The sequence below is a fragment of the Gracilinanus agilis genome, chromosome 4, assembly GCF_016433145.1.
Source record: "Gracilinanus agilis isolate LMUSP501 chromosome 4, AgileGrace, whole genome shotgun sequence".
In the NCBI taxonomy this organism is placed as follows: domain Eukaryota; kingdom Metazoa; phylum Chordata; class Mammalia; order Didelphimorphia; family Didelphidae; genus Gracilinanus; species Gracilinanus agilis.
The window spans coordinates 448,723,658-448,739,605 of NC_058133.1; the positions used below are offsets into that span (position 1 = coordinate 448,723,658).

Here is a 15,948-nt window from a genome sequence, read left to right on the forward strand (position 1 = left end):
GAAAAAAATGAGAAAGAGAAGGAGTGTGAGAACTATCAGGGAAGGATTCTGTGTAGGATTCATGTAGGCAGTGTCTGGAAGGAGACAAAGAAGTCTAAGAAGAGGAAGTGCATTCCAGGCATGGGTGAGACAAGTTAAGAAGCTGAAGGGAATGATGTGAAGAGGAGCAACAGGGCAAGTGTAGGGGAGCCAGAGTGTGGAAAGAGAAGATGGTCTGTACATAGTAAGGGATAGTTTTATTTTTCTAATGTATTTGTTTATTATCTCTATTAGATTTTGAGGTTCTTGAGAGCAGATACTGTACTTTTGCCTCTTTTTGTGACTCTAGCACTTAGCAAGTGCCTGACACACAGTAGGCACTTAATAAATGTTTGACTGGCTTAGTTAAGCTGTCCTCTTGTTTCTGTTTCTGCCAAAACACTTAACAGCATCCTACACTGAAGGATATAACATACTATTCTGCCCTGGGCAGGCTATAGGAGGAATACTGTGTTCAGTTCTGGGTGTCTTATTTTAGGAAGGAAATTGACAAGCTAGAGTTTGTACTGAAATTGTGACCTGCATAGTGAGGATACTCAGCTAAGAGGACCAATTAAAAAAATGAGAATGTTTTGCCTTGAGAAGATATCATGGGGATGTGACAGCTACTTTCAGGAACTTATCCTACTCATTCATAATTCCATCTACCTCTATTTCATTTTATATCTCTACCTGCTATTTATTATCTAAACAACCTGGGAAAAATTCAGGTGTCTCCTACATCCTTTTATAAACAGGTTTTAAAAAACTTTTACTAATCCTTCCACCTCCCTCAAGCTACCATCTTATAATCTGTCTTCCTATCTCAAAACCCTTGCAATTTGGCTTCTGACCTCACTAGTCCTGAATTTGCTCTCTTAAAGGTCACCTATGACTGCTCAATTGCTAAATAACTATTCAGAATTCACATTCTGCAACATTTGACACTGCTGTTACTCTCTAATTCCTGGAAACTCCTCTCAATGGGCTTCTGTGATGCCGTCTTCGAATTCTCATTTTCCCTATCTTACAACTCCTTTGTTGAACTGACTGGTTCACTGTGCTTCTTACCCCTAGATATAGGCATCCTCAAAAGCTCCGAGTCACTTGTCTTTCCCCTCTCTGTTCCTTTATCCCATCCTAGAGAGGCAATCAGCCTTCTCTCTTTGGTTGTTCTATTAATTATCTCAAACTCAGTTTGCCTAAAATGAAATTCATCATCTTTTCTACTACATTTGACCCATCTCTCAATTTCTCTATTTTTGTTGATTCAATTCATCAAACATTTGTTAAGTCCTTTAAGGCCCTATGCTCATGGCTTAGGACACAAAGATAAAAATGAAACAATTACATTATTCTAGCAGATGGAAGGAAGGGAGAATTTAATAAGCAGAGAAATAAGTGTGTATGAGGTAATATGAATGGCTCAGAGATGAATGCTACACGTAGGAAAATAGCCAGTAGGCTGGCTGGACTATAATATAAAGCATATGAAGTGAAGTAACAAAGTTAGACTAGACAGGCAAGTGAGAACTAAAATTGTTAAGAGCCTTAAAAGCCTGGCTAAGAAGTTTATATTTTATTCACAAGGTAATAGGGAGCCAGCCACTGAAGATTTCTGTAGAGAAGAGGGAAGGGCTAAAGAAAGACTGACATAAGATCTGTGTTTTAAAAACATCAAATTGGTAGCTATGTGGGAGACAGAAAGGGAAGAGACTGAAGGCAGGAGCTTTGCCAGCCAGACTGGAAACCTTAGAGCCATCTTTATTCTTTCTCCCCTCTTACCTTCCACATGTAAGTTATTGTCCACTAGTGTTAAATATACCTCTATAACATTTCTTATTTATCTCCCTTTACACTGTTACCATGTTCTCTCAGCCCTAGACTATATTAATAGCCCACTAATAGGTCTCCCTTCCTCCATTATTTCTTTTCTCTAACCATCTTTCACAGAGATTCCAAAATAACCACTTCAATATCTTAGTCTCCTCCTTAAAAATTCCAAATGGTTTTCCATCATCTATAGCAAAGAATACAAATTCTTTATTTGAGGTCCTTCACAATCAATTTCTCCCTTATTTGATGTTATTCCTCTTTAAAAATTCTAGGCAAAGTGGGCTGCCAAAAATTCCCCAATCTGGTCCTATTGTATCCTACCTCTATGACCGCTGAACTGAAATTATAGAGAAACAGATCTGAGTTAATCTCTCCTAATAATTAAAAGCTATCTCAAAATGGAATGATCTGCCTTATGGGGTGGTGAAGTTCCTGATTTCCTGGAGGTATACAAGTAGATCATGGACAACTTGTTACAGAAAAGACTCATGAATGAAGCAGGAGGTTAGACTATATGATCAAGTGTTTTCCAACTCTGAGATTCTAATATTTTACATATAATCCAAGAGGAAGAGGCCATGCCAGAAGGGACCTTCTAGTCCAACTAGCCCAATCTCTTCATTTTACAGATAAGGAAACTGAAGGCTAGAAGTTTCAATGACATGCCCAGTGTCATACAGGGAGGAAGTAGCAGAGCTTGGCTTTGAACACACATTATAATTCCAGAGGCAATGTCATTTCCATTATATCATGAAGCCCTTCTACTCCTTTTGTAGGACTAAAAGCACTCAGCAGTGTTGGGTATACAGTAGGCACTCCATGTTTTTCTCTTTTCTAGAGACATCCCAGAGGCACTTAGGTAACTAGCCTTGTCTTTCTTCCTTCACCCTTTAAAGAAGGCTTTGAAGAAATATCCATTTCCAATTCCAACCATTTACCATTAGACTCTTCATTCTCATACCAAAAAAGAAAAAAAGCCAAAAGAGTAAAAGTCTGACTTAAAAGATCAAAATTCTTACCCAGTAAGCACAGTGTGTGCAAGCCATTTTGTCTGTTTGCCTTCACTCTGTCGAAGAAGCTTTCTGGTTTCCAAGTCTTTGTCCAGAAAACAATGGATGCTACTTCTCCAAAATTATACAACTACAAAAGAAAGAATCAGAGATGGAATGGCATGCAAAAAAAAAAAGTGAGAAACTGATCTTTTAAAGGTATAATTTATGCTATAGGATTCCAAGTTAGGACTCTTGAATTTTACCTTTGATAGAAGAACTATTCAAAACATGTTACAAAAGGGTTTTTTTTTTTTTATCTTTCTTGTCTTCACTGCTTCCTTAATGGAAGAACAAGTTGCCTCTCTGACACAAGAACAAATAAAGAATGAGCCATACTGAGCCATCTGTCCAAGCGATGACCCTCCAGGCTACTATTACATTTCTAGTCTATAGGTTTTCTGATGTCTATATGTGAGAAAAAAAAAAAAAAAGACTTAAGAGAAACTCATTGCCTTGCAGAAGTAAACAAAATGCAAGAGCACTAACTCTTGGCATAAAAAGTAGAGCTAGAGACTGCAGTCATTCTTGCCCAAAGTTTATAAGTATTTTTACTTCAAATGTGATGTTTTTGAATTTTCATCCATCTTAGCATAGCACCACAAACCCTCATATCTCTTACTTTCTCCAATGCCTAGAAATCAGCAAATCCATAGACCCAGGGTGGGATAATGGCTCTTGCCTTGCAAAGAAGTCTCCAATTATTTTATATTTCTCAGAGTCACATTTCCCATTGATTTGTATCAGCAGTGGCTATATTTGGAATGCACTCTTGCCTCACTTTCACCTCCTAAAATTGCTCATTTTCTTCAAGACTTAGCTCAAGTATCACCTATGATACATGCATGTACCCACACCCTCATCTATTTTCTATTTTTTCTCATAGAGTGCAAGTTTCTTAAGGGGCAGGAAAGTTCCATTTTTGCCTTTACATTTCCAGCATTTAAGCAAGTGCCTGGCACATAGTACGAGTTTAATAAACTCTTCCTAATTGATTTTAGATTTTTTATGGATACCTGAAGAAACTTTCATTTATTAATGCTTCCAATGAGCAAATCTGTATTATATCCCAGTTTCTTCCTTGCCTATATCAGCAAATAGGTCTCATAGCTGAAGAAAATGTTTTGATTTGTTTCTTGTCAATCTATGTTTTCCATGTCTTTTGGAAGGTTTATAATTCAGTGGCCTGCATCACCAAAAAAAGCAAGTGGAAATAAGAATAAACACATGCACACCATGACAGCTTAGAAAGGCCAAGTTAGGTTTTTTGGGGTATATAGTTTATTTTCCTAATGAGGCGGCAAAATTATAACTGCAGCCTTATCCATAACATCCTTGCTACTGTTGCCAAGATGACCTTAACAGACCATGACGCAATATGAATACTGAAGTCTAATAGTATTTAACTGAGAATCAAAAGACCTATATTCTAACCTTAGTTTTAAATAATGGATTTTTATGAGACCAGGAAAGTTACCTAACCTTAATATATCTTGAAATACAAAACCTATTATTTCTAATGACTTTATTATATATCTGAAACACATCCAACAAAGGAGGTATCTGGTTAGCATTTCAATGATTCAAGTAATTTAAAAAAGATTATCACTGTCTAACAGCATATATAACTAATGTGGAGATAAGTTAATCGCTAGGACAAAATGAGGCATTCATATTAATAATGAATAACAGCATCTGTTTTATTGTAAAACAAAAAGTACACTCCAATAGAAGGAATGTAGAAGAAGGCAGCCTTGGGGCAGTAAATAGAAACAAAAAGGAATAACTGTTGCCCTGTATAAGTATATATGGGAAGATAGGGAAGAAAGAAGATAAAGTCTCTAGATTGTTTGAAATTCTCTCTAATGTCTGATTAGGTATTCTTCAGGGACTTCAAAATTGAGAATACTTCAGTTCAGGAAGAACTCTGAGATTACTGGGCATTATTTTTAGATCTGGCCACTTAATATGTCAAAATCTTATCTTCTTTCAGCAAACAAGAAATATCTTTCCTAATATAATGGAATGTCTTCTATGACACAGATGAACTCTTAATAATGTGTCACAGTCATAAGTCAACTGCTTTCCTATTGAAATGAGATAAAAGATCACTGCAAATTGGGATTATTTGAAGTTCTTGTCTGATATGTTCCTATACTAACTCTAAAGGGGATTTTTTAGGAAGTATATATATAAAATCATATTTCAAAATATTAATGTTGTTCTCTAACATTACTATGGCATTATCAGAATATCACATTCTAAGGAAGGGAAAACTATATAACAATCAGGTATCATTAATGTACTACATTTTCTAGTCCATCCATTCTAGAAAACAATTTGAACTATATACCCCAAAAAGTCATAAACTGTGCACACCTTTTGACCTGGTGCTAGGGCATATACTCCAAAGAGATGAAAGATAGAAGAACCATATATATATTTTTTAAATTAAAATTTATAAATAAACATTTTTAAATGTTTATGGTAGCAATTTTTTATTGTAACAAAGCATTAGAAAGAAAGTGGTGAATATTAACTGGGGAATGGCTGAAAAAACTGTGGTACTTATAGTGGGATATGATTATACTATGTTATTGGAATTTGGGTTTCTTTGGGGTTCATTGAGTCTTAATATCAAGATCCATGATATAAACTTCCTGTGGATGCTTAGAGGACTTCAGAACTACATTTCCCATGATTCAATGGGCTTTCTTCTTACATGGTGATGTGAGCCAAGGTAAAGTAAAGCTTAAATAGGGAGAACTTGATTGGGACATTCTCTCTTTCCTACGAAGCAGCCAGGTAGGCAGAAGATGACAGTGGGTGATTTGAATTAAATCTTAGCAGGCGCGTGGCCTTCTTCTCCATTACCAATATGCTTTTAAACAAACTATTAATATTTATAAATGTATCCATTTATATTGATATTATTTGAAACAACTATAAGAAATGATGAATACACTAAGATTCACAGAAACATGGAAAGTCTTGTATAAACTGATACAAAGTGAAGTGAGTGGTACTAAGTGAATAATTTACAGGATGACCACAGTAACATAAAAGAAATTAAAAAGCATTTAGAATCCTGATCAATAGTGTGTGCAATTAGAGCTTCATAAAAACCGATGATGAAGCATACTTTTCAATTGTAGGCTGAGAAATAGTGGACTAGAGGTACAGATACATTGCGACATAAACATCCAATGAGAATGTTTATTTTGCTCAACTATACTGACTACAAAGGAGGGCTTTGACGAGTGAGTGAAACTGATGGATAAGGAGGAGACAAAAAAAACTGAAGAAAAGAGCTTCAACGAAATAGTGAAATAAATTAACAGAAGATAGCAAGTGGAAGCAAGATTTGAAGAGAACACAGACAAATGGAAATTTAATTTAGTACAGCGTAAAATTTAATATTTGAATGTGAGAAACAGTTGACAATTTCATTTAAGTCTCCTCCATCATCATCATAAACCCTTGTAACAGCAAGAGACTCCAGAGATTACCCTGGTCAGCTATCCTCATTTAACACGGGAGAAACTGAAGTGTACAGTTTTTACCAAGTAAAGAGCTAAAGTTATCCTATTCTGCCTCATATAGAGGAAACCTCTTACATCATACAATGCTTTTTTAGCTTTCCTAGGATTTCAAAATATATCATTGAAATCTTAGAAACTGCCTTTAAAAATACCTTGGAAATAGTAAATCTATGTCTTCAATCTGATTCAGAAGTTCCATGCTGTTTGGCTAGTTTTTAAAAACGGATACAGCCCAGTAGGAAAGATCACACCCATGTACATTGTGTGGTCTTACCACTTCATTGTTTATTTAAAATGTTTTGCCTTTCTTGCTAATCTAAATCTCATTCTACTTCTTTTAAGAACTGACCCATATATTATCACTTCTTGTCTCCTTTTTCTGAATATTTCTAACACTAAAAGTAGTTAGCATCTGACTATAGGAATACTCAATGATTTTTTCTCTGGTTTGTTGGTTATCTTATATACCCAACAAAATTATATCCTCAAGGCCAGGGACTAGGTATGCTATATAGCATGAAGGTAGATAGCTCAACATTAGATCCAATAAATAATTATGGACAGTATATGAATGCTGAAAGGATATTAAAAAAGATGCCATTTTGAAGAAGAATGAGAATGTTGGAAGCAATCAAATTTTAAAGAAGGCTTCTAGCCTTTGTCCTATCATTCCAAGAAAAATATTTAACATGATTTTATAAAAGTATCTGTGCTAACAAGATCTATATATGAACAAAAGCAGTGAAATTTAAGTTGCTATCATGGGCTTTAGTCATTAAGTCACATGAAATGTCCAATATTAATATTAATCCCACATCAGATTAGTTAAATACTATATACTATGCAGGCAACTTGCCAAGAAAGTCACCACAAAACCACATAATCAAGAATTACTAATTTTCTATTTCTGTGCCTACTCTTGGGGTTGTTTAAATAAACCAGCAACATGTGCTTCACCTCCTGTGGCACCAATTTTTGCCATAAAAGTTATGTTTCTACACACTAAAAATATTTAGACTAAACATCTAAGTTCCTAAAAATAGAGGTAAAAGAGCAAAAGGACTGTTTTCTCATAAGTTAATGGATTAATCTAGAAGTTAATCAACTGAAAAAAATATATAGTGCATTAACTTTTTACTAACAGAATAGACTCAAATTTTGATAAGAATGTAACCTTCTTTAGGTAATTTACAAATTCTTTAATCCCTTCACTCATAATTGCTGTCTTCCACTAAACCGATAAATGCTTTATACTCCCTTGAGACTTATTACATATCCTACCTTATATGCATTAACAATATATGTGTGTGTATATACATCCATATCTATATCTATCTCAGAACTTCTATTTAGAAAACCATCCACATAATGACCATATCAACAACCAAACCAACAGGAATCACATAATTATCTTGACAGATGCAGAAAAAGCCTTTGACAAAATACAACACCCATTACTATTGAAAACACTAGAAAGTATAGAAATAGATGGGCATTTCCTTAAAACAAACAGTATATATCTAAAATCATCAATAAGTATCATCTGCACTGGGGATAAATTAGAAGCCTTCCCAATAAAGTAAGGCCTGAAGCAAGGACATCCATTATCACCTCTATTTATTTAACATTGCACTAGAAACATTAGCAGTAGCACTTAGAGAAGAAAAAGAAATTCAAGGGATTAAGACAGGCAATAAGGAGACTAACTATCACTCTTTTGCAGATGATATGATGGTCTACTTAAAGAATCCTAGAAAATCAACTGAAAAGCTAGTGGAAATAATCAACAATTTTAGTAAAGTTGCAGGATACAAAATAAACCCACATAAATCGTCAGCATTTCTATGTATTTCCAACACAACTCAGCAGCAAGTTAGAAAGAGAAATTCCATTTAAAATCACCCTAGACAATATAAAATATTTAGGAATCTATTTGCCAAGACAAACACAGGAATTATGTGAACACAACCATAAAACACTTTCCATACAATTAAAACTATATCTAAATAACTGGAAAAACATTAATTGCTCATGGGTAGGAGAAGCTAACATATAAAAATGACAATCCTACCCAATTAATTTACTATTCAGTGCCATATCAAACAACCAAGAAACTTTTATTGAATTAAAAAAATTATAACAAAGTTCATTTGTAAGAACAAAAGATCAAGAATATTAAGGGAAATAATGAAAAAAATTGTGAAGGATGGGGGCCTAGCAGTACCGGATCTTAAAATGTATTATAAAGCAGTGGTCATCAAAACAATATGGTACTGGCTAAGAGATAGAAGGGAAGATCAATGGAATAGACTTGGGGTAAATGTCTTCAGCAAGATAATATACAATAAACCCAAAGATCCTGGCTTTTGGGACAAGAACCCACTGTTTGAAAAAAACTGCTGGGAAAATTGGAAAACAGTATGGGAGAGATTAGGTCTAGCTCAAAATCTCACACCCTATACCAAGATAAATTCAGAATGGGTAAACAACTTAAATATAAAGAAGGACTCTAAGTAAATTAAGTGAACATAGAATAGTATACCAGTCAGATCTATGGGAAAGGAAAGAATTTAAGACCAAGCAAGAAATAGAGAATACTACAAAATGTAAAACGAATAATTTTGATTAAATTAAAAAGGTTTTGTACAAACAAAACCAATACACCCAAAATTAGAAGGGAAATAACAAATTGGGGAAAAAATCTTTATAACAAAAGCCTCTGACAAAGGCCTAATTTCTCGAATTTATAAGGAACTAAATCAATTATATATAAAAAAAAAAAATCAGACCTTTCCCCAATTGATAAATGGTCAAGAGGCATGAATAGGCAGTTTTCAGATAAAGAAATCAAAACTATCAATAAGCACATGAAAAAAGTGCTCTAAATCTCTTATAATTAGAGAAATGCAAATCAGAACAACTCTGAGGTACCTCACACCTAGCAGATTGGCTAAGATGACAGCAAAGTAAAGTAATAAATGTTAGAGGGGATATGGCAAAATTGTGACACTAATGCATTGCTGGTAAAGTTGTGAATTGATCCAACCATTCTGGAAGGCAATTTAGAACTATGCCCAAAGGGCTTTAAATGACTGCTTGCCCTTTGATTCAGCCATACCACTGCTGGGTTTGTACCCCCCCAAAGAGATATTAAGGAAAAAGATATTCATAGCCATGCTCTTTGTGGTGGCAAAAATTTGGAAAATGAGGGGATGTCCTTCGATTGGAGAATGGCTGAACAAATTGTGGTATCTGTTGATGATGGAATATTATTGTGCTGAAAGGAATAAAGAACTGGAGAAATTCCATATGACTGGAAAGACCTCCAGGAATTGATGCAGAGTGAAAGGAGCAGAAACAGGAAAACATACACTGTGGCACAATCAAATGTAATGGACTTTTCTACTAGTAGCAATGCAATGATCTAGGACAATTCCAAGGGATTTATGAGAAAGAACACTATCCACATTCAGAGACAGAACTGTGGAAGTAAAAACACAGAAGAAAGACACTTCCTTGATTACATGGTTCGATGGGGACATGACTGGGGATGTTGACTCTAAATGATCAATCTAATGCAAGTAGGTCTTGATCAATGATACTTATAAAACCCAGTTGAATTGTGTGTTGGCTACAGGAGGAGAGGAGAGAAAGAACATGAATCATATAACCATGGAAAAATATTCTAAGTTGATTAATTAAATTAAAAAGAACTCTATTTAAACTATAAATCCAGTGAGGAGCATCTATACTTATTTCTCTTAATATCCCCACTGTGTTCTCGAAATAATAGGTATTCAATGAATCCATATTTAAATTTCATTCAAGATCAAAATAAAAGTTAATACTTTGTATGCCTGAGACAGATGGTTTGATAGTAGAAAGTTACCCATGGAATGGAATAGAATAGAATCCTAGTTTCTGAAATTCTTTGTAGCTTAGGTACCAGGCTTTCTATTTTTATGTATTAGGTAATGCTGGGCCCTAAAAAACCAACAAAAGCAAGTGAAAAGCTAAATGTTTCCTAGAACAAAAAGGGTAACTTAAGAATTTAGAAATGGTGCTAGAGAAGGATAAAAAGGAAATGTTAATTTAAAAAGTTTTATACACATTTCTTCAATATGAAACTATAATAAAACAATGCAACATGTGATAATACTCAGTCACTCATGCAACAACAGCAAAAATGGAAAGTGGAAGCATTTTCTAATATTGAGCAATTAGATTTCCTTGAAATGTTAGCCACAAGGGTGATAATGCATTTTATTCAAAAACAAATTGCTACTTTAATTCATTAACTGTTTTGTTGATTTTATTATTTCAGATATTTGAAAAATATCTTAAAGCCTCCTCCACAACGGAGAAAGTACAAAACTATCACAAAACATTCTTAGGTGTTATTTTCTTATATCCACATAATTAGATATAAAAGGCTAATTCATATTGATACTGATAAAAAGTGATCAGATTCTATATGCCTATGTCCTGCCGCATGATATTGTAAGAAGTTTTAGGCTTCGAAGAACTCAAAGAGCTCCTTGAGAACAGGGACTATCTGACTTTTCTATTTGGGCTTTACAAGTCCAAATTCGTTACTTTCAACCTGAAATCTTATCATGGAGAGGGTTATAGCTTTAATACTCAGAACTTTCTCAACATCAGTTGCCTCTCCCCTCAGACTAGAAGAGGCCGGAAAAGAGGAGGAGCCAATAGACTCCTCCCAAAGCTTACTCTTATAAAAGACTAGGAAATTTCCAGCTTACTCATTTCTCATCAGCTGCTCTGCTTGGTTTCAACTCCAGGAACTTAAGGCACTCAGTAACTTCTAGAGGCCCAATTCTTTTCCACTGTTTTCAATTTCCTTTTCTGTACCGTATCCACTCATTAAATTGTAAGAGGGCAGAAACTGCCTGCCTTTTTCTTCTCTGTTTCCTTTGCACTTAGCACAGTACCTGGCACATAATAGGCACTTAATAAAATAATAAATTGTCTATATCATACTATCTTTCTTTTTTAAAGAATCCTTGCTTCCTGTCCTAGAATTGATACTAAGTATCAGTTCCAAAGCAGAAGAGTGGTTAGGGCTAGGCAACTGAGGTTAAATCGCTTGCCCAGAGTCACGAAGTTAGGAAGTTTCTGAGGCCAACTTTGAACCCAAGATCTCCCATCTCTAGGCCCACCTCTCTATCCACTAAGCTACTTAGCTACCCCTTACCATGTCAATCAACTATGTCATTCTGACCTGTATTACTTAGAACATTACCCCTCCCCCCCTTAAAAAGTTATAGTAATGGAGGATGTCAACAGGAAAAAGGATTTTATAAGGAATTTTATTTTATGAAAGCATACCCTTATACTATGGAATACTAGTAATAAAATGTACTTAAACAACTGAACATAAATTATTTTGGAGTACAATGATATCGCTGAAATACTGGACAATCTATGCCCATGCTCCTCTTTGTTACATTGGGGAAAATGAGTTTATCTTTCATTATTAAAATTATAAGAGCAATTTTTTATATAAAAAGTGCTCAGTGGTATTGTATTGTTCTTGGCATCTTGTAAATGTAAGTAATAAAAAAAAAGGGAAAATGAATGTTATATAACAGTTAGGAAGAAGATTCATATATATACATCTTTGTCCCTTTCTGAGCTAATGATACTCTGGATCACATAATATCACTCAATCTGAATGTTGACAAGTAATGGCTGAAAAGATGATGTGCCATATGCCTGTTACACAGTAAATACAGCATTCATGCTTGAAAATTTTTTTCCCAACATGGGTATGAGAAAGACTTTTAAAAAACTGTTATGTAGTGCCCACTTCCCTTTTTAAAAAAACTGAGCAGTTGATCATATCTAGGCAAAAAAATGTTATTTAACAGTCTATTAAGCAAAACTTAATTTTGGTAACTAAATTCTAATGCATTTGTGATTTTATTGTGTTAAAAGCTCCAGTAGTCTATAGAATAAACACATTTTTCATAATGAGATTTAAGAAATTTCAGGCTTATTTAAAGATTCATATTTGATAGATCCTAACTCAAAAAATGAAGAAAACGACAAACCAATTTAAGTTAATAATCTAATGAGATTATAGAATGACAGATTTAGAGCTGTGATGGCCCTTAAAAAGGTCATTCAGCCCAATCTCCTTATTTTACATAAGATGTAATTAAAGCCAAGAGAAGGGAAATGACTTCTTAAAGTTAAGACACTAACTGACAGATTTCCATTTGGACCCAAGGCTTCAAATTTCAAATCACGAGCCTTTTCCACTGTGCCACAAAACAATAACCATATAATGATTTATGTTTGATCTGAAAATATTAAAATGGAAAGTTCCTAAGTATGATTTACATTCTAGAATGCCTCAGATTTTGCCCTCACAGAAATATACAGTAACATTAATAGTTTAGTAGCAAAAGGCACTTTCTTGAAATGAGATAGTGAACATAAGAACCTAACAAGGCACTTCCTGTTGTTTTACCCAACTAGCAAGAACTTCTATTATCTAAAACCAAGGTGGAAAGAAACTTCATGGTTTACTCTCTATACAAGAAATTCCATAATTAAGGAAATTAAAGACCTTTTTCATGGTAAATTTTCTCTCAAATCACTCAATCCATTTTAAGATAAAAATATGTACATACACACAAATATCTATCAATCACACCTAATGGGTAATAGGTCAAAGAATAGGTTCACCCTAGGCTCAGATCTCGCAAAACAGTTTGAAGAAACGGAGAAAGAAATTTTATACAGTGTGATGAAAGCTCTGGCAGTGTCCAATGGTGTCAAAAATTTAAGCTTAACATTAAAAAAGCAAAATAAATGACAATAGCGACTAGTTAGGAATATAAATATTAAGATAAAAAACCCAGGTTTTAGTATATCAGCTTTCATTTTTTCACACTATATCTTTTCCTTATTTCTTTTAATTGGGCACACTATTTCTAAATGAGTCTCATAGAAATATTACTGAAAATTTCAGTAGAATGTTAAATTCCTTGAAGGCAAAGAATTGATTATTTTTGTATCCTAATTGCCTAACAGTTGGACGTTTAATGTTTTTTTTTTTTGAGTTAACCACACTTCTAACTATTCTCTGATTTGACCTTGAGTTCACTAATTTGAGATTTATTAAACCTCAACATTTGGCACAATGCCATTATTGATCAGTTATATGATAAGTATGTGTTGAATTTTCTGCTGAAAAAGAAAAGGGTTTTTTACTGTTACAAAGGTTTGTGCTAATTGTTTTGTACATAACATATTTCTTTGCAGAATGAGGAATAAATATAAAATCAAACATTTATAGGATAGTAGGCTTGGATTTGGGTTCAGTCTATATTTAGAGATTCCCTCTGTGCACAGCTAAATGGCTAATATCTGATCTCAATCTGCACCTGGAATAAATACCATATTAAGTTTTTAAAATCAATAATAAATCATGTATTTGAAATTTCCTTGTACTTGGCAATGTGATAATAGATCTCTGGCTCAGGGTAGGGAAGACCTGGGTTTAAGTCCCAAGTCTGACATATTTGGGATGTAACCCTGAGCAATTCACTTAAAATCCCAGTGCTTCTAGGCAATGAAGATTTAACTGCAGAAAAGTTAATAATGACCACGAACAAAGTTTTCTTACCAAGAAATTCTTAAGTCAAAGAAATTACATATGGATTATAAAAAAACAAAACAGCCCCCAAGATTTAGGGGGGAAAATCACACAAAACTTTATAAAGAGTTTATATTCAGTTATGTATTCATAGTCTTTTCCAAAAAAAAAAATAAATAGCAATTTGAAAATGAGTATGGTTAAGAAATTTGAAATGCCACTAATTTTAAAATAGTCTATATATCATTACCTGCAACCCACAGCAGCCAACAGCACTCAAGATGGAAGCATTATGAATAATTCGGTATGGGACCCCCATCTTTACTGCTCTCAGAATAAGATCACTGTGTGTTGTGGCCCTGTGGGAAGAAAGGAGTATGTATTTAAGCATCAGCCAGGTTAGAATAATCAAGACTACATGTTTAGAAAACAACAACAAACCATGAGAAATGTTATCAAATAGGCTGACTTGGTAGCAACTTTCTCCAATCGGTTAGGTAAACAGCAGAAATTTTTATTATTCATCTACAAAGATCAAAAATACAAGCAGACACATGCACTTTACTATCCCAAATTGCCTTTTTGGAGAGTTGAAACTGAAATAGAATTACTGCTTTTTGGCAGCTATTTAAAAGAGGAAAGTTTCACTAGTCTTTTGTTTTGCAACAGACACCTGCAAAAAGACATCTGTTGCACAACAAAAATCAGCTTCTAAACACAATTAAAGGATGAGGATTCTTCTATTAAGATCTCCCAACATACAAAATACAGGGAACATTCTTATAGGTTGTGCTCTTTATTAGACTTAAGATTTATATACTTAAATTTGATATTTAAAAAACTTTGACAGTGTTTACAGCTAGTTTTCACTATAATAGTTAAAAATTACTACTTATTTTTTATGTAATATTTTCCTCACTGTATGTTCTGCCAGCCATCTCCTATTTTGTTTTGTTTTTTTAAAGCTACACCTGTAGTTACAACCAAGGGAAATGAATAAAGGTGATATGTGGAATTGTGAAATGAAAAACATTAATCTAGAATTGAATTTATAAAACAAGCCTTTTATTTTTCAATAGATGAGAACTCTAGGACCTCCTGAAGAAAGCAACATTAGCATGTATAAGCAACCATATACAAATAAGCAGGATCTGTCAACTGGTCAATGCATACTAAGTAGAAAGATCAAGAGCTTTCACCCCATGAGGCAGGTGGAGACAGATGAACAGATACTCACTAGGGAAGACTGTTTAATTACATACATAAAACAAAAATTAATCTGAAAAAGCAACTGGCAAGTAGCTTGATTTGGCTTAAGTTTCAAAATTACACCCAAGCTATTTGTAAGGAACTATTTCAGCATGAGCAGCAGAATTTCATTATTTCATAGTGTGAAGTAAAACAAATGGCTTATAGGAGATTTTAAAGTAGCCAAGCAATAAAGAAAATAAAGGTGCTGTAAAATTGGTTTAAACAATTATGTTGTCTTTATTCAAAGGTTATTTAAAATTATCAGCTGGCATTACTGAATGGGCATCAAACAATAAAGATTTAATAATGACTTGCTAATATATAGTGATTACTTAAAGAAACTAGTAAAAATGTGAAGAAAAAACTGAAAATTGGGAATGATGTTGAGTCTTAATTTTTGAGCTAAGGAATAATTAGGTTAAAATACTCTATAAAAAAGATGTAAATAATCTTTGGACATATATCATTTTGATTTCTGTTAGCTATTATCACTTCACCCCTTCAAAGGACTAAAGAGACTGCCTGCTTCAGTATGGGGATGGTGAGGGTATAATTTAAGGAGAATGTAGAGTCTGCCTATCATTTACAAGAGAGAAAGAAGGGATATCATGGCATAATCAGACAT

At 33.9% G+C, this 15,948-nt stretch overlaps 1 protein-coding gene across 1 annotated transcript in view; it reads right to left on the reverse strand.

The window, feature by feature from the left end:
• DPH5 (diphthamide biosynthesis 5) overlaps positions 1-15,948 on the reverse strand; it is a 34,877-nt gene that overhangs the window by 7,259 nt on the left and 11,670 nt on the right. The window contains exons 4-5 of the mRNA XM_044672156.1: positions 14,323-14,431; positions 2,874-2,994 (exon numbers count right to left, since the gene is read on the reverse strand). Coding sequence (XP_044528091.1) covers positions 2,874-2,994; positions 14,323-14,431 — 230 coding nt within the window. The remainder of the gene's footprint in view (positions 1-2,873; positions 2,995-14,322; positions 14,432-15,948) is intronic.